Genomic DNA, 19,865 nt, shown 5'->3' with positions numbered 1-19,865 from the left:
GTAACTTTAAACAATCAACGTGGAGATTGTCACGTCCACCAAGAATGTATTGCACAGTCATTGACTCTGTAGATGGGCTGACTGACACAATGTCCAGGTTCTCATTCACAACCAAACTACGACAGTAAAATGTTTCACGATGGACCACCAGCTTCCATATGCAGATTTTTAATAAGAACAGCAGAGAATTCTTAAAGAAGCAGTTTGTAGCAATACTTACGCAGACGCACTGGCCTGGCAACTAAATATTAGTTACGTGTTTATCATTTCATCGAAGAAATTTGCTTTTGACTTTGAAGGCAAGCGTTTGTTTCTGACAGAAACGAGTCAGTACTCTGTACATATACACTGATATGGTATCTGAGCATCATATAAACTTATCTCTCATTCAAATAAACATTTAAAAAATCAAGCTGATATTCTGGACAGGAACACAAAATTGCACGAGAGCAGCAAAAATAAAACGAACACTATGCGCTGTCACGGTGGCAATGCAGGAATCAAGAAGCACTCGATCAGAGTTGGGTAGAGTTCCATTCCTTATAATCACTATTGTTATAGATGATGGAGTTTAGCTCATGTGTACAACATTGAAATGTAATATAAGAATTTAAACCTGACTCTAATTTTCAACAAAAATCAAAGTACACCTAAGTTTCAAAAGCAAAAAACAAGGATGGCTTGTTCAATGTTCTCTCCAAATAAAGAATGAAAGTTCTGACCGATACAAGTGCATATCAGGTGCAAGCAGGTTTCCAATCCATATTTATCAGTAGGCTATAGTTCACATCATTCTTATTGTAGAATTTGATTACCAGCCAAGCAAATAGAAACTTCTAGGCCTCTATTCACGCTGTAACGCTGAACTTCCCGCGATACGGATTGAATCGAGCCCCTAAATACAGATAGTGAGCAAGTTGTCTTGGCTTAAATGTTTGTCTTTCCAGGATTTGGGGAGAACATGAATAAAACACCAACCTATTGGACTCTTTTCAAAACATTTCACAACACACATCCTGTAGTACAAGTAGAGCATATTCACTGATATGGCATTAGCTTATACAGTAAAGGCAGAATGTGCAAAACACACCATATTCCCAGATATGGCTTGTGCTCATAAGTAGTACTCACAATAGTCCGTGTAAGCAACACACACCTTGCGGAGAGACGAACACTGCATAGTAAAGTATGTAACGGGTAAAAGCATATTCACTGATATGGCAGTTACCGTTAGTAAGCATAATAGCAAATCCTTCGTCATCTCTGGTTGGGAAGGACTTCATCCTCTATAGCTCAACCAAAGAAGACGGGATCTTTTCCCCATTGAGAGACAGGCTCAATAAGCACCTTGACTCACTGACTCAATAAGCACTTTGACACACTGACTCAATAAGCACCTTGACTCACTGACTCAATAAGCACCTTGACTCACTGACTCAATAAGCACTTTGACTCACTGACTCAATAAGCACTTTGACTCACTGACTCAATAAGCACTTTGACTCACTGACTCAATAAGCACTTTGACTCACTGACTCAATAAGCACTTTGACTCACTGACTCAACAACAATGACCATAATTTAGACCCAAGTCAAATAGTATTTTCAACATGTTATCCTTCCTCACAAATCCTAGCATCAACACATACAGTAGTATAAAGTACAATCACAAGCTATGAATCTAAAGTACAATCATAAGCTATGAATCTAAAGTAGAATCATAAGCTATGAATCAGATACAGGAAGGGATGCGGACATCATCTTCTAAAGATTCCAAGATGACAGGAAATGCTGCTGAGGTTCGCTGGGTGGTAATGTGCTGGGTGGTAATGTGCTGGGTGGTAATGTGTAGTGTTATTGCTGGTGCTTTGGCAGAAGAGGAGAGATTCCCTACAGAGGGAGTAGGCTACTGGGGCTGGTGTAAGGAATGGGGCTGGACGAAAACAGGTTTTGTGTTGCTACTGGGAATTTGGCTATGGTTTTGGACAGGGGTTCAGGCTGGGAATGTGGCTAGGGATTTGAACAGGGGTTCAGGCTGGGAATGTGGCTAGGGATTTGGACAGGGGTTCAGGCTGGGAATGTGGCTAGGGATTTGAACAGGGGTTCAGGCTGGGAATGTGGCTAGGGATTTGGACAGGGGTTCAGGCTGGGATAGGGGTTAGGGTTGGGGCTGGAACATGGACAGGGGTTAGGGTTGGATTAGGGCTGGAACATGGACTAGGGTTAGGGTTGGATTAGGGCTGGAACATGGACTAGGGTTAGGGCTGGAACATGGACAGGGGTTGGATTAGGGTTAGGGCTGGAACATGGATGGGGATTGGATTAGGGTTAGAACACGGACAGGGGGCTGGGTTGGGGTTAGAACACGGACAGGGGTTGGAACTTGGACAGGGGGCTGGGTTGAGGTTGGAACATGGACAAGGGGCTGGGTTGGGGCTGGAACATGGACAGGGGGCTGGATCATGGACAAGGGGCTGGGTTGGGGCTTTAACATGGACAGGGGGGCTGGGTTGGGGTTAGAACACGGACAGGGGTTGGAACTTGGACAGGGGGCTGGGTTGAGGTTGGAACATGGACAAGGGGCTGGGTTGGGGCTGGAACATGGACAGGGGGCTAGATCATGGACAGGGGGCTAGATCATGGACAGGGGGGCTGGGTTGGGGCTGGAACATGGACAGGGGGCTGGGTTGGGGCTGGAACATGGACAGGGGGCTAGATCATGGACAGGGGGGCTGGGTTGGGGCTGGATCATGGACAGGGGGGCTGGGTTGGGGCTGGAACATGGACAGGGGGCTGGAACTTGAACAGGGGGCTGGAACTTGGACAGGGGGCTGGAATTTGGACAGGGGGCTGGGTTGGGGCTGGAACATGGACAGGGGGCTGGGTTGGGGCTGGAACTTGGACAGGGGGCTGGAACATGGACAGGGGGCTGGGTTGGGGCTGGAACATGGACAGGGGGCTGGAACTTGGACAGGGGGCTGGGTTGGGGCTGGAACATGGCTTCTTACACCCAGAGGAAGATGGAGCTCATCAGAGCCACCAGGAGCAGAGAAGACAGTGCTGCAGGCCAAACAAACATACTTCAGTACACCAGCACTTAGGAAAGCTACTGTTCCTAAAGCATTACCGTCAGTCAAATGAGATAGATCAAAGTGTGTGTGTGCGAGTTTGTGTTCTGTACCTTTAGCAGAGGAGTTGCACTCCATGTTGGTAAGTGAGTCCATGTAGCCCTGTCCCAGCCACTTGTCATAGGTCTTCCTCTCGGCCACTCCGATCATGCTGACAGTGGAGTCTTTGAAGATGAGGTCAGAGCCCTGGTACTTAGATGAGTCAAACATCTTGAACGCTGAACCTGTGTCACTACTATAGTACTCCTGGAGGGAGATGAAGAGGACACAAGTCTATCAACTACCACTTGGTTTTATCAGCATGTAGTTCACCGTTTTAAGGTGTGTGTAGAAGGGATATTTATGTTATGTTATGGATATCATAAGGTGAATGCACCAATTTGTAAGTCGCTCTGGATAAGAGTGTCTGCTAAATGACTTAAATGTAAATGTAATGTTATGCCACATGCATACAATCAACCAATCAATAAATCAACCAATCACTCAATCCACCAATCACTCAATCACTCACTCACTCAATCAACAAATCAATCAACTACTCACTCACTCTATCAACCAATCACTCACTCAATCACTCAACAAACCAATGGCCCAGTCAGTCGTACCTGTGCTTTGTCCAGCAGGCCATAGAGGGCGTAGATGTTGGTGTCGGGCCGTACCATTACAGCGTGGGAGGGGACGCGGGCCAGGTTACAGTGGGCGTACTGGGTGACCTCTGCCCTGGAGCCATGGGGACACAGCAGCTGGAAATCCTTAGACTGCAGGTCAATGGCCCACGACTCACCTGAATTACCTAGAGGACAGAGAGATATACACACAGAGATACATGGAGATAGATAACTCTCCCAATTCACAAATACTGATATGAAGTTATGGAGTCAAAGAGCAACGTGTCAGCAAGTTGTTAATGACTGGAAAACATTTCCACATCCTCTGAACAAGTTTATGATTCTGGTAATGGGGTTATGGGTTTATGGTTCCGGTAGTGGGGTTATGGGTTTATGGTGCAATGATAACAATGGTTGGTTTCCTGACCGGAGATGGTATGCAACACACACGCAACACACACACACACACACACACACACACACACACACACACACACACACACACACACACTTACCATCAGTGTTTTGGAAGACAGTGGTATGCTTGATGAAGGCCACCTCTCCAGTTCCTGTGGCCAAACACCTGATACAAATAGAGTTAAATAGTAAATGGGGTCTTTATGTTGGCACTAACTCTGTCATGGTTCGTTGGACAAAGACTATGGAGAAAATTAATGGTGTTTTTTTGGTAGGGTTTTTGGAGAAAGGCAGAAAATAAGGTCTGTGGTAAAGCACAGGTTGAGGAGATCTGACACGGTTTGTTCCATGTTCCATCTTCATCAGCTAACGTCATTTTTTTGTTGTTGAATTTACAGTGGGGCAAAAAAGTATTTAGTCAGCCACCAATTGTGCAAGTTCTCCCACTTAAAAAGATGAGAGAGGCCTGTAATTTTCATCATAGGTACACTTCAACTATGACAGACAAAATTAGGAAAAAAAATCCAGAAAATCACATTGTAGGATTTTTAATGAATTCATTTGCAAATTATGGTGGAAAATAAGTATTTGGTCACCTACAAACAAGCAAGATTTCTGGCTCTCACAGACCTGTAACTTCTTCTTTAAGAGGCTCCTCTGTCCTCCACTCGTTACCTGTATTAATGGCACCTGTTTGAACTTGTTATCAGTATAAAAGACACCTGTCCACAACCTCAAACAGTCACACTCCAAACTCCACTATGGCCAAGACCAAAGAGCTGTCAAAGGACACCAGAAACAAAATTGTAGACCTGCACCAGGCTGGGAAGACTGAATCTGCAATAGGTAAGCAGCTTGGTTTGAAAAAATCAACTGTGGGAGAAATTATTAGGAAATGGAAGACATACAAAACCACTGATAATCTCCCTCGATCTAGGGCTCCACGCAAGATCTCACAACGTGGGGTCAAAATGATCACAAGAACGGTGGGCAAAAATCCCAGAACCACACGGGGGGACCTAGTGAATGACCTGCAGAGAGCTGGGACCAAAGTAACAAAGCCTACCATCAGTAACACACTACGCCGCCAGGGACTCAAATCCTGCAGTGCCAGATGTGTCCCCCTGCTTAAGCCAGTACATGTCCAGGCCCGTCTGAAGTTTGCTAGAGAGCATTTGGATCATCCAGAAGAAGATTGGGAGAATGTCATATGGTCAGATGAAACCAAAATAGAACTTTTTGGTAAAAACTCAACTCGTCGTGTTTGGAGGACAAAGAATTCTGAGTTGCATCCAAAGAACACCATACCTACTGTGAAGCATGGGGGTGGAAACATCATGCTTTGGGGCTGTTTTTCTGTAAAGGGACCAGGACGACTGATCCGTGTAAAGGAAAGAATGAATGGGGCCATGTATTGTGAGATTTTGAGTGAAAACCTCCTTCCATCAGCAAGGGCATTGAAGATGAAACGTGGCTGGGTCTTTCAGCATGACAATGATCCCAAACAAACCGCCCGGGCAACAAAGGAGTGGCTTCGTAAGAAGCATTTCAAGGTCCTGGAGTGGCCTAGCCAGTCTCCAGATCTCAACCCCATAGAAAATCTTTGGAGGGAGTTGAAAGTCCGTGTTGCCCAGCAACAGCCCCAAAACATCACTGCTCTAGAGGAGATCTGCATGGAGGAATGGGCCAAAATACCAGCAACAGTGTGTGAAAACCTTGTGAAGACTTTTGACCTCTGTCATTGCCAACAAAGGGTATATAACAAAGTATTGAGATAAACTTTTGTTATTGACCAAATACTTATTTTCCACCTTTTTTGCCCCACTGTATGTAATTAACAAAAATCCCATAAAGTGTAATCATTCATAAAGGTCATGTTAACTGACTGCTATTATCTTATAGAACAGAATGTATAAGAACTCCTAAGTCTGTTTTTACCTCAGACCTCATTTTTTGCATTTATTCCAAAACACTATTCTTACCCCATAGGAATGTCTGAACGAACTGCAACGCCAGGGTTGTGGGTTCAATTCCCACGGGGGGACCAGTATCAACATGTATGCACTCACTCAGGATAAGAACGTCTGCTAAATGACTAAAATGTTAAATGTATATGTCAATGATGCTATCTCTCTCTAGAATGTTCCCTACTGTCTACAATTACAACAAACCAGGGCCGATGTACATAGTTTGACTATAACATTGTAAATGGTGTTATAACTACAATGGAATTGTCTTGCTACTTTATAAAACAATGTCTAAGGGCTCTATTGAAATTGCGGAAGTTCAGCTTTACAGCGTGATTGAAATTGAAAGGTAATGTTCCAGCTTTAGCGGAGACAACATGCCCGGTAAACGCTTCATACATCCACTAAATTACAAATGACCTTTACATTTCTATTACAGAAACGGTTTCAGCTTCACAGACTGAATAGAGTCAGCTTCACAGACTGAATAGAGTCAGCTTCACAGACTGAACAGATTCAGCTTCACAGACTGAATAGAGTCAGCTTCACAGACTGAATAGAGTCAGCTTCACAGACTGAATAGAGTCAGCTTTACATACTGAATAGAGTCAGCTTCACAGACTGAATAGAGTCAGCTTCACAGACTGAATAGAGTCAGCTTTACATACTGAATAGAGTCAGCTTCACAGACTGAATAGAGTCAGCTTCACAGACTGAACAGATTCAGCTTCACAGACTGAATAGAGTCAGCTTCACAGACTGAATAGATTCAGCTTCACAGACTGAACAGATTCAGCTTCACAGACTGAATAGAGTCAGCTTCACAGACTGAATAGATTCAGCTTCACAGACTGAACAGATTCAGCTTCACAGACTGAATAGAGTCAGCTTCACAGACTGAATAGATTCAGCTTCACAGACTGAACAGATTCAGCTTCACAGACTGAATAGAGTCAGCTTCACAGACTGAATAGATTCAGATTCACAGACTGAATAGAGTCAGCTTCACAGACTGAATAGAGTCAGCTTCACAGACTGAATAGAGTCAGCTTCACAGACTGAATAGAGTCAGCTTCACAGAGAGAAACAGAGCCAGCTTCACAGACTGAACAGAGCCAGCTTCACAGACTGAATAGAGTCAGCTTCACAGACTGAATAGAGTCAGCTTCACAGAGAGAAACAGAGCCAGCTTCACAGACTGAACAGAGCCAGCTTCACAGACTGAATAGAGTCAGCTTCACAGACTGAATAGAGTCAGCTTCACAGACTGAATAGAGTCAGCTTTACATACTGAACAGATTCAGCTTCACAGACTGAATAGAGTCAGCTTCACAGACTGAATAGATCCAGCTTCACAGACTGAACAGATCCAGCTTCACAGACTGAACAGATTCAGCTTCACAGACTGAATAGAGTCAGCTTTACAGACTGAACAGATTCAGCTTCACAGACTGAATAGATTCAGCTTCACAGACTGAATAGATTCAGCTTCACAGACTGAATAGAGTCAGCTTCACAGACTGAATAGAGTCAGCTTCACAGACTGATGTAATAGCTGTCGCTTTCCTCATCCTCAGATGAGGTGAGGAGAGAAGGATCTTCAGACCAATATGCGGAGTCAGGGAAATATGCCATCTTTATTATTAATACGAAACTGATGGCAACACGAAACAAAACAAACACTTTCAAAACTTACAAAACAACAAAACGACGTAAAACGGAACCTGAACATAAACTCACATACATAAACGTAAACTCACGGACAGGAACGTTACATCGAAACACACGAACAGCCAAACAGTCCCGTAAGTGAAAAAACACATCGACAACGACGAAGACATCACAGGAGACAATCACCCACAAACAAACAGTGAGAAATGCCCTACCTAAATATGACTCTTAATTAGAGGCAAACGCAAACCACCTGCCTCTAATCAAGAGCCATACCAGGCAAACCGAAACCAACATAGAAACAGATAACATAGAATGCCCACCCAACCTCACGTCCTGACCAACTAACACACAAAAACTAACATAAATAGGTCAGGAACGTGACAGTACCCCCCCCACAAGGTGCGAACTCCGGACGCACCAGCACAAAGTCTAGGGGAGGGTCTGGGTGGGCATCTAACCACGGTGGTGGCTCAGGCTCCGGGCGCGGTTCCCACCCCACCATAATCCATCCTAGCCCCCTCCCTTCAAGAATGTCCACCCTCTTTTTTCCCCCACACAATTCTCTTAATAATATATTTAATAAGGATAACACCGGGACAGAGAGATAAATCAAGATAGAGGGATAGATAAGACTATAGAGATAGATGAAGATAGAGAGGGAGATTAGGATAGAGGGGCAACTCCGGACTGAAAGGCAGCTCCGGACAGAGAGACAGCTCTGGACTGATGGGCAGTTCTGGGTATCCAGCCTTTTCAGGCTGAAGGGCAGCTCATGGCTGACTGACGACTCTCGATGCTCATGGCTGGCTGACGGCTCTCGACGCTCATGGCAGGCTGACGGCTCTCGACGCTCATGGCAGGCTGACGGCTCTCGACGCTCATGGCAGGCTGACGGCTCTCGACGCTCATGGCAGGCTGACGGCTCTCGACGCTCATGGCAGGCTGACGGCTCTCGACGCTCATGGCGCTCTGACGGCTCTCGACGCTCATGGCGCTCTGACGGCTCTCGACGCTCATGGCGCTCTGACGGCTCTGGCTGCTCATGGCGCTCTGACGGCTCTGGCTGCTCATGGCTCTCTGACGGCTCTGGCTGCTCATGGCTCACTGGCGGCTCTGGCTGCTCATGGCTCGCTGGCGGCTCTGGCAGATCCTGTCTGGTTGGCGGCTCTGGCAGATCCTGTCTGGTTGGCGGCTCTGACAGATCCTGTCTGGTTGGCGGCTCTGGCAGATCCTGTCTGGTTGGCGGCTCTGGCAGATCCTGTCTGGTTGGCGGCTCTGGCAGATCCTGTCTGGCTGACGGCTCTAGCGGCTCCTGTCTGGCTGATGGCTCTAGCGGCTCCTGTCTGGCTGACGGCTCTGTAGGCTCATGGCAGACGGGCGGCTTTGCAGGCTCATGGCAGACGGATGGCTCAGATGGCGCTGGGGAGACGGATGGCTCAGATGGCGCTGGGGAGACAGATGGCTCAGATGGCGCTGGGGAGACGGATGGCTCAGATGGCGCTGAGGAGACGGATGGCTCAGATGGCGCTGGTGAGACGGATGGCTCTGGCCGGATATGGCGCACTGTAGACCTGGTGCGTGGTGCCGGAACTGGAGGCACCGTGCTAATGATAAGCACCTTCCTACTAGTGCGGGGAGCAGGGACAGGGCACACTGTATTCTCAAAGCCTACTCTATCCCTGATGCGTGGTACCGGCACTGGTGACGCCGGGCTGAGGACAAGCACATCATGATTAGTAGGGGGAGAATATACAGTGTGTACAGGGCTCTGGAGACGCACTGGTAGCTTAGTGCGTGGGGTCGGAACTGGAGGCACCGAACTGGATACACGCACTATAGGGAGAGTGCGTGGAGGAGGAACAGGGCTCCGGAAATGCACTGGTAGCCTAGTGCGTAGTGTAGGCACTGTAGGTACTAGGCTGGGGCGGGGAGGTGGCGCCGGAAATACCGGACCGTGCAGGCGTACTGGCTCTCTTGAGCATTGAGCCTGCCCAACCTTACCTGGTTGAATGCTCCCGGTCGCCCGCCCAGTACGGGGAGGTGGAATAACCCGCACCGGGCTGTGTAGGCGAACCGGGGAAACCATGCGTAAGGCAGGTGCCATGTATGCCGGCCCGAGGAGACGCACTGGAGACCAGACGCGTTGAGCCGGCCTCATGACACCTGGCTCGATGCCCAATCTAGCCCTACCAGTGCGGGGAGGTGGAATAACCCGCACCGGCCTATGCACACGTACAGGAGACACCGTGCGCTCTACTGCGTAACACGGTGTCTGCCCGTACTCCCGCTCTCCACGGTTAGCCTGGGAAGTGGGCGCAGGTCTCCTACCTGCCCTTGGCCCACTACCCTTTAGCCCCCCCCCAAGAAATTTTTGGGAGTTACTCACGGGCTTTTCGGGCTTCCGTGCAAGACGTGTCCCCTCATAATTCCGGTTCCTCTCTCAGGTAGCCTCCGCTCTCTTCAGTGCCTCCAGCTGTTCCCATGGGAGGCGATCTCTACCCGCTAGGATCTCCTCCCATGTGTAGACACCCTTTCCATCCAGAACATCGTCCCATGTCCATTGCTCCTTCTTCTGTCCCTTACTCCGTTTATTTTTCCCATACCGCTTGGTCACATTTTGTTGGTGGGTGATTCTGTAATAGCTGTCGCTTTCCTCATCCTCAGATGAGGTGAGGAGAGAAGGATCTTCAGACCAATATGCGGAGTCAGGGAAATATGCCATCTTTATTATTAATACGAAACTGATGGCAACACGAAACAAAACAAACACTTTCAAAACTTACAAAATAACAAAACGACGTAAAACGGAACCTGAACATAAACTCACATACATAAACGTAAACTCACGGACAGGAACGTTACATCGAAACACACGAACAGCCAAACAGTCCCGTAAGTGAAAAAACACATCGACAACGACGAAGACATCACAGGAGACAATCACCCACAAACAAACAGTGAGAAATGCCCTACCTAAATATGACTCTTAATTAGAGGCAAACGCAAACCACCTGCCTCTAATCAAGAGCCATACCAGGCAAACCGAAACCAACATAGAAACAGATAACATAGAATGCCCACCCAACCTCACGTCCTGACCAACTAACACACAAAAACTAACATAAATAGGTCAGGAACGTGACAACTGAATAGATTCAGCTTCACAGACTGAACAGACTGAGTCCTCAATCTGTCTTTAAATGGATCAGGAAGTTGTGAGATGTACTGTACCTGAACGCTCCATCGTATCCATCATACAGGTCCTTGCCTTTCTCACACTTGTTCTGCCCTTTGCTGTCTCCCACACACAGGTCACACAGGTTGCCAGGGAAACCAGGCTGATTGGCACCAGGGACACAGCTGTTCTTAAAGAAACCTCCAGCGGCTGAAGAGGACAGAAGGAGAGAGAGACAGTCAGATCTACTGAGGAGGACAGGAGGAGAGAGAGACAGTCAGACCTACTGAGGAGGACAGAAGGAGAGAGAGACAGTCAGACCTACTGAGGAGGACAGAAGGAGAGAGAGACAGACAGACCTACTGAGGAGGACAGGAGGAGAGAGAGACAGTCAGATCTACTGAGGAGGACAGGAGGAGAGAGAGACAGACAGATCTACTGAGGAGGACAGAAGGAGAGAGACAGACAGACCTACTGAGGAGGACAGAAGGAGAGAGAGACAGTCAGATCTACTGAGGAGGACAGAAGGAGAGAGAGACAGTCAGACCTACTGAGGAGGACAGAAGGAGAGAGAGACAGTCAGACCTACTGAGGAGGACAGAAGGAGAGAGAGACAGTCAGACCTACTGAGGAGGACAGGAGGAGAGAGAGACAGACAGACCTACTGAGGAGAAAAGTGAAATGAAGTCACACACTCCCATGCTCGTGCGCACAGACAGACAGACAGACAGACAGACAGGCAGGCAGGCAGGCAGACAGACAGACAGACAGGCAGACAGACAGACAGGCAGGCAGGCAGGCAGGCAGGCAGGCAGACAGACAGACAGTCCCTGGTGTATTACCCTGTGGTATCTGACACTGAGCAGGTCTGATGAGACCTTTCTCTATGAGCAGACCCATGGGGATGTTCCAGCCAGCCGTACGGCCATAGCCGGTGTGACACGAGCTCTTCCCCCTCAGGTTCTCCAGCGTGGTGATGTCACTGTTGGACTTCTTCACCACTGCCACAGCATAGTAGATACTGCCATTCCTGTCCCCTGGGAGAGAGGAGGAGGAGGAGTCTATAGTTATTGTCCCAAAATACATTTGGATTTGCAGCAAATCATCACATGATCAAAGCCCATGGAAAGAAGTTAAGGAAAACATTGTCGGGTCAGTTTGGTTGTAGAGGGATCCTACCTGTGTAGCTCTCCCCAGCAGCAGTCGGGTCAGTTTGGTTGTAGAGGGATCCTACCTGTGTAGCTCTCCCCAGCAGCAGCCGGGTCAGTTTGGTTGTAGAGGGATCCTACCTGTGTAGCTCTCCCCAGCAGCAGGCGGGTCAGTTTGGTTGTAGAGGGATCCTACCTGTGTAGCTCTCCCCAGCAGCCGGGTCAGTTTGGTTGTAGAGGGATCCTACCTGTGTAGCTCTCCCCAGCAGTCGGGTCAGTTTGGTTGTAGAGGGATCCTACCTGTGTAGCTCTCCCCAGCAGCAGGCACCAGGCCGTATCTTTTCCCTGCTGTGTAGATGTAACCTCCGTCCAGGGTGATGGCATCTGCCTCTTTATTCTACAAACACACACAAGGGAAGATATGCTTCCTACATCCAAGTCTCTTTCAACAGCCCCTGTAGGAAGAACACCCTGAGTCTGCCACATGGTTCACATAGTATTTTTTATTTTATTTAACCTTTATTTAACTAGGCAAGTCAGTTAAGAACAAATTCTTATTTACAATGACGGTCCTAGGAACAGTGGGTTAACTGCCTTGTTCAGGGGCAGAACGACAGATTTTTACACCTTGTCAGCTCGGGGATTCGATCTAGCAACCTTTCGGTTACTGGTCCAACGCTCTAACCACTAGGCTACCTGCTGCCCCTTCTTTCATTCTAATACTTTGAGAAGTAAGATTGAGCCTGCTGGAGTGGCAGATAGACAGGGTTTAGAAAAGTCAAATGTACCTGGATCTTCTTCATGCAGTCGTCCACTGAAGATCCCATCACACACTGGATACTGGGGACCAGAGACTTGGCACTGAAGGCCTCGGCCATGTCTGCACACTTCTGCTGCTCATCGCTGGACAACACACACCAACGCAGGGACTGGGGAATATCTGCACACACAGATAGAACAATAGTCAGTACTTACAAACAAACATGCACAGAGTGAAAAAAAGATATAGAGAGAGAGAGAGAGAGAGGGAAAGGGTAAAGGTGCAGACAGAGAGAGAGAGAGAGAGAGAGAGAGAGAGAGAGAGAGAGAGGGAGGGAAAGGTTAAAGGTACAGAGAGAAAGCGAGAGAGAGGGAAAGGGTAAAGGTGCAGACAGAGAGAGAGAGAGAGAGAGAGAGAGAGAGAGAGAGAGAGAGAGAGAGAGAGAGGGAGGGAAAGGTTAAAGGTACAGAGAGAAAGCGAGAGAGAGGGAAAGGGTAAAGGTGCAGAGAGAGGTAGAGAAAGAGAGAGAGGGAGGGTGGAGGTAGAGAGAGAGAGGGAAAGGGTAAAGGTACAGAGAGAGAGAGAGAGAGGGAAAGGGTAAAGGTACAGGGAGAGAGAGAGAGAGAGAGACTATTTGCACATTGTTACAACACTGTATATAGATATAATATGACACTTGAAATATCTTTATTATTTTGTAACTTTGTAAGTGTAACGTTTACTGTTGAGATAGAGAGAGAGAGAGAGAGAGAGAGAGAGAGAGAGAGAGAGAGAGAGAGAGAGAGAGAGAGAGGGGTTGAGAGAGAGAGAGAGAGAGAGAGAGAGAGATAGAGAGAGCGAGAGAGAGAGAGAGTGAGGGAAAGGGTAAAGGTGCAGACAGAGAGAGAGAGAGAGAGAGAGAGAGAGAGGGGGAGAGAGAGAGAGAGAGAGAGAGAGAGGGAAGGAAAGGTTAAAGGTACAGAGAGAAAGCGAGAGAGAGGGAGGGAAAGGGTAATGGTGCAGACAGAGAGAGAGAGAGAGAGAGGGAGAGAGAGAGAGAGAGAGAGAGAGAGAGAGAGAGAGAGAGAGAGAGAGGGGGGGAGAGAGAGAGAGAGAGAGAGGGAGGGAAACGTTAAAGGTACAGAGAGAGAGAGAGAGAGGGAGGGAAAGGGTAAAGGTGCAGAGAGAGGTAGAGAAAGAGAGAGAGGGAGGGTGGAGGTAGAGAGAGAGAGGGAAAGGGTAAAGGTACAGAGAGAGAGAGAGAGAGGGAAAGGGTAAAGGTACAGGGAGAGAGAGAGAGAGAGAGACTATTTGCACATTGTTACAACACTGTATATAGATATAATATGACACTTGAAATATCTTTATTATTTTGTAACTTTGTAAGTGTAACGTTTACTGTTGAGATAGAGAGAGAGAGAGAGAGAGAGAGAGAGAGAGAGAGAGAGAGAGAGAGAGAGAGAGAGAGGGGTTGAGAGAGAGAGAGAGAGAGAGAGAGAGAGAGAGAGAGAGAGAGAGAGAGAGAGAGAGAGAGAGAGGGGTTGAGAGAGAGAGGTAAAGAGAGGAGGCATCACCCGCTGGGACGCAGTCCATGGCTTTGAGAGTGCTGTAGTAGATGGAGCCCATCCACGCCTTAGGATCATCATACTCCGGCCGCAGGAACTTTGTGGACGAATCGCTGAACAACAAATTGCTGCCTAACTCGCCCGACTGAAAGATGGGGAAACCTGACTTCGTCTGAGGAAAAGAAGAACACAACCAGGATTTATTAAAACTTAATAAAAAACTCCAGGGTTCCTCTGACTACGCCTCGGAATGTCTTTGCCATAGTGAGAAACAGACAGTTCTCTTGAACGCACTGGTTGGAGATTTCCGTGTTCCTAATGGTCTTGAACGCACCAATACGGTACTAAAACCCACAACACATTTAAAGCGACAATCTGAAGTTGCTAGATCCATTTTTAGACTTTAAATGTATAAATATATTGATTGTTGAAGGATATAATGTACATACCAATACCATTTGATTTCAGTTGACTATATATAGCTATATAATGTATATAACTAAACATCATGATCTTATTTCAAAGGTCATACCGCATCAGAACCTAAAATATAAGATTGTTTACAAACAAAGGAGTAAAACAATGTAAATGTAAACAAACACTGTATGGCCTCAAAACATGGTAAAAACTATCATGTTGATATCATGGATTGTCAGTCCCTGTATCCAGAGCTCTGTTTATGAATTTCAGAGTGCTTTCATTTCTCCAGCCCCATCCCTCGGCTGTTTACCAAATCAGTTTCTTATTGTTCAAACTGCAGATTGCCGCTTTAAGGTTGGGATGAAGAGTATTACCCACCAGTCCCTCTGTCAGCATGTTATAGACCACAGGGCCACTGATGTCAGATCTAACCACGATGCCCCTGGCTGGCACCCTGACCAGGTGGCACCGGCGGTGTTCTCTCACAGGGGCCCTGGTCCCGTCTCTACACAACAGCTCGTAGTCTGAAGACTTCAGCCCAGTGGTCCAGGCAGGGTCACCGTTTCCTAAAACACAGCAGGACAGACACCAGGTTATACAGTTATACATACACCAGCAGGTGCCAACGTAAGGTGTTTGGTGCCAACGTAAGATGACTCTTAAACAGGAACCTCAGTACTGTTGATATTGTAGTAAATTGTTAATTTGTGCTTCTGTTGGTGTTTTTTTAATTGCATTGAGTATTTTCACCCCTTTTTTCTCCCCAATTGGTAGTTACAGTCTTGTCTCATTGCTGCAACTCCTGTACAGACTCGGGAGAGGCGAAGGTCGAGAGCCATGCGTCCTCCGAAACATAACCCAACCTAGCCACACTGCTTCTTGACACAATGCACATCCAACCCGGAAGCCAGCCGCACCAATGTGTCGGAGGAAACACCGTGCACCTGGCGACCTGTTCAGCGTGCACTGCGCCCGGCCCGCCACAGGAGTCGCTAGTGTGCAATGAGACAAGGATATCCCTGCCGGCCAAACCCTCCCTAACCCGGACGACGCTGGGCCAATTGCGCGCCGCCCCATGGGGCTGCAACCGAGCCTGGACTCGAACCCAGAATCTCTAGTGGCACAGCTAGCACTGCGATGCAGTGCCTTAGACCCCTGCGCCACTCGGGGGGTCCTTGATCATTTTTAATGTATTTATTGTTGTCTCCGACTACAGCAGATTACTACTTTTAATTATCAAATAAATACAATGAAATGAATCAATCAACATGGAGGATAGAGAGGAGCTCGACCTACCGTCTGTGTTCTCCATAACTGTGGTGTGCTTTATAAATGCCACCTCTCCTGCATCTTCAGCCAAACACCTGTCTCAGAGAGAGAGAGAGAGAGAGAGAGAGAGAGAGAGAGAGAGAGAGAGACAGAGAGAGAGAGAGAGAGAGAGAGAGAGAGAGAGAGACAGAGACAGAGACAGACAGAGTGAGTGAGAGAGAGAGAGAGAGAAAGACAAAGACAGACAAGAGAGACAGAGAGAGACAGAGAGAAACAGAGAGAGACAGAGACAGACAGATACAGTCAGAGAGACAGAGAAACAGAGACAGACAGAGACAGACAGAGAGAGAGAGACAGAGACAGACAGAGACAGACAGAGAGAGAGAGACAGAGACAGACAGAGACAGTCAGAGAGAGAGAGAGAGAGACAGAGACAGACAGAGACAGTCAGAGAGAGAGAGAGAGAGAGACAGAGACAGACAGAGACAGTCAGAGAGAGAGAGAGAGAGACAGAGACAGACAGAGACAGTCAGAGAGAGAGAGAGAGATCATAATGTGTGGGTTAATCTCTGAGAGTACAGTCCAGTAGTAAAGGCTGTACAGTATCAGTGTGAGGGTGTACCTTACCTGAAGGCCCCGTTGTAAGCGTAGTATCTCTCCTTGTCACTGTTGTCACATACGAACTGTCCACCGTTGTTGCCTTTACACAGCTGGCAAAGAGAGGGAGGGTCTCCCTGTGACCCAGGGATACAGCTGGCATTAAAGAAATCTGACACGCCTGGGGGAACACCACAAACAGGTTGGTGGGGTATTGGTTTCAAAGCACCTACAGTGTAGTGTGCAGAGTGTGTGTACTGTATGTGTGTGTGTGTGCCAAAGACGTGGATGTCGATTAAGGCAGCCCCACGCATCTCTCTGATTCAGAGGGGTTGGGTTAAATGCGGAAGACACATTTCAGTTGAACAACTGACTAGGTATCCCCCCTTTCCTTTCCCCTTTTTTCTATGTGGGTGTGTGTGTATCCGTGTGGTTGTCTGTGTTTTTTGTGCGTACGAGCACGCACGTGTGTGTGTGTGTGTGTTTGCTTGCGTGCGTGTGTACACTAGCGTGTGTGTCACAATTCCCTACCCTGTGGGATGTTACAGCCCATGACAGACATCTTGCTCTGGTCGATGAGGTATCCCAGGGGCATGTTCCAGCCGGCAGTACGTCCCTTCCCTGTGTGACACGTCTTCCTGCCCTTCAGTGTGTTGATGTTGATGTCCGGGTTCCTCTTCTTCACCACGGCAACCGCATAGTAGGTGGTGCCCTCTCCTGTGGAGGTCAGGGGTCAGGGTGATAGTAATGTGTTTTTGATCCAGTTGATCATGTGCCTCCCCTCTTTCACGTTGAGGAACAGAGTCAAAACAGACACAATTGAGGGATATGACCTCGTCCGCTTTCATCAGACAGTGGCTTCATGGCTCATTAGCATTTCCAATCATTCTAAACGTTACTTTAATGCATGCGATTTACTTTAATATGTAATTGTTGTATTGTATGTGTGTCTATAGTTTTGTTCATGTAAGTTGTTTTGTCTGAAACTTTGTTCCCCTTACTGCTGTTGGACCAGTTCTCTCTTGTAAAATAGATGTTATCTCAATGAGAAAAACCTGTATAAATATAGGTACATTTTTTAAAATTAAATGCAAGCTTACAGTATGAGGGGTGAAAACTGAGTTAAATGGGTCTCTCTCTCCACAATCTATAAGTTACTGTAGGTACATTTCAGATTCCAAAAAAATGTCTTCCTCTTTCTGCGTTAAGGGTAAGGTTTCCACAAGCATGTCATAAAACAGAGTCAAAATATCCAACGCACTATCACAAATGATCGTGAAATAGACACAAATTACTTTTTGCGAAATTGGTGATAGACATACTGTGATAGTGTGCTGCAACATCAGAAATAAAATATAAACTCTTTACCATCAGCAGAAGTCTCTCCTGCAGCTATTTTGAAGTTAGTTTCTTCCCCAAATGTGTAGATATTCTTAGCGCTCATTGAAAAGGCATCTACTTGGTTTGTCTAGAAAAAAAAATGAAGAGGGGTTTAAATAGCATGTTTCAATGGTTAACGGGACTGTATGAAATGAAACAGTGTGGCTTCCTAATCAGTCGGACTCAGGACATCGGCAGATAGGAGACAACTAGGTCAACACATGCTCCAAAGGTGATATCATTATCCTATCCAAGACTTAAATAAACAAACAATATCAAAGCAATTATTAGGAAAATATAAAAAGATAAACATCAACTGTCACAAACAACTGAATATATATATTTTTTTTTTTATAGATTTGATCAAGTTTAATAGGAAGTCATTATCATAATATGATTCTAATATAAACGGAATTGTACCCTATTTATCTGAACGAGCCCCACTTACCCCGATCTTCTGCGCGCATCCTTCCACAGACGCGTCGCTGACGCATTGGATAGTCGGACGGATGGCCACACTGTTGAAGGCCTGCGCCATGGCGTTACATTTGGTCATCTCTTGAGCGGAGATTACGCACCATCTTATAGTGCTCTGGCCAGACACTGAATAGGGAACACATTCAAACAAAAATAATCATATTTTTGTTGTTGTCCTATGGCTACTCAATACTCAATGTTAACGGAGTACACAACCAAACGTCGACTGCGCAAATTCGTCTGTTACAAATTGAAATTCCATCCAGAAACCTCAATGTGCTGATAATATCTAGCATTTGATATGGATTCATATTAATTCAACCTTTATTCAAATGTAGTCTTTGCAGCTATTATCGTTTTATAATACACACATAACTATGATTATATTATTAATTGTAAACCTTTATTTAACTAGGCAAGTCTGAATCTAGGGCAGATTAAAATATGTCGTTATTTTACCTCCACACCTCCATAATTAATATACTATTATATTGAGTAAAAAATACAGCTCACCAGTCTGAAGGCCTAATATGAGAGAGGCGACGAATACCCACATAGTAACGGTGTCAGCCAGGCGTGAGAATGCCTGATCCTGTACGATCTCTTTATTTATAACTGCCCGATCTCTGATAGGGGCTCCAAAGTACAAGTTCCAAGTTGAACTTCAGCTTTCCGCATACCGTTAAACAAGTTATGAGTATTTTACAACATAATTGTATTGGAATCGGTAGACTTTCTAGCTATTCTTCGTCTAACGTTTTCTCTGAAACTTCGTGACTTCCAGACAGTTAGCTCATACCTGGAAAGACACGTCCCTACTGCCTGCAGCTGGCGCTTGGCCAGACCGAACACACAGAGGCCATTGACGGGGAAAGACCCCACCTCTGCTGGCCCTGCCCGGTGCTTTTCCATCGTACATCGATGGGGGGGGGGGGGGGGGGGGGGGGGGGGGTTAGTAACTGTAGTAACTTTTCTGCCTGACCCTGTCAATGACAAATACAATATCTGGAATCTTGTTCTAGGTTTTATGCGAAGACTAGGCCAGTAATAGAAGTGCACCGTCATAACTAATCCATCTTTTCCCATGCTGCTGTCGTATTTCTTATGTCATTATTCTCCTGTTTTCTTACCAGTGTTTCAATTACAATCAAATAAAATGTTTCACAAAAGTAATTTCTGAATGGGATATGAGGATAAAACGAAAAAAAAGAAAATCTTAGGTAAGATGCTGGTTCACTGAACAAATATATAAAAGCAACCTGCAACAATATTTTACTGAGTAAAATAATGGTCATATGAGG

General features: G+C 46.6%; 1 protein-coding gene across 1 annotated transcript; it reads right to left on the bottom strand.

Annotated features, from left to right (window-relative positions):
* Positions 1–152: 152 nt before the first annotated feature.
* Positions 153–19,378, bottom strand: meltf (melanotransferrin). Its single transcript, XM_055943775.1, has 16 exons — positions 19,078–19,378; positions 18,536–18,690; positions 18,076–18,175; positions 17,239–17,424; positions 16,738–16,888; positions 16,138–16,205; positions 15,220–15,407; positions 14,431–14,593; positions 12,906–13,057; positions 12,418–12,514; positions 11,812–12,006; positions 11,026–11,179; positions 4,252–4,319; positions 3,734–3,921; positions 3,182–3,374; positions 153–3,060 (listed from the first exon to the last, which is right to left on the bottom strand). Exons 1-16 carry the CDS (start codon positions 19,118–19,120, stop codon positions 3,005–3,007), a joined length of 2,157 nt encoding a protein of 718 aa, XP_055799750.1. The 5' UTR covers positions 19,121–19,378; the 3' UTR covers positions 153–3,004.
* Positions 19,379–19,865: the final 487 nt, after the last annotated feature.

Source organism: Salvelinus fontinalis, chromosome 14 (genome assembly GCF_029448725.1).
Source record: "Salvelinus fontinalis isolate EN_2023a chromosome 14, ASM2944872v1, whole genome shotgun sequence".
NCBI classification, from domain to species: domain Eukaryota; kingdom Metazoa; phylum Chordata; class Actinopteri; order Salmoniformes; family Salmonidae; genus Salvelinus; species Salvelinus fontinalis.
The sequence above is the reverse complement of the archived record's forward strand: the minus strand, read 5'-3'. Positions and strand labels throughout refer to the sequence as shown.

What these genes read in the sequence shown, in the direction of transcription:
- meltf (XM_055943775.1), bottom strand. Translation starts at nt 19,120, where the DNA reads ATGTGGGTATTCGTCGCCTCTCTCATATTAGGCCTTCAGACTG. An exon ending in TGTCTTCCAAAACACTGATG is followed by an intron (nt 3,922 to 4,251) that starts GTAAGTGTGTGT and finishes TCTGTCCTCTAG; the next exon opens with GTAATTCAGGTGAGTCGTGG. An exon ending in GTGCAACTCCTCTGCTAAAG is followed by an intron (nt 3,061 to 3,181) that starts GTACAGAACACA and finishes TTTGGCCTGCAG; the next exon opens with CACTGTCTTCTCTGCTCCTG.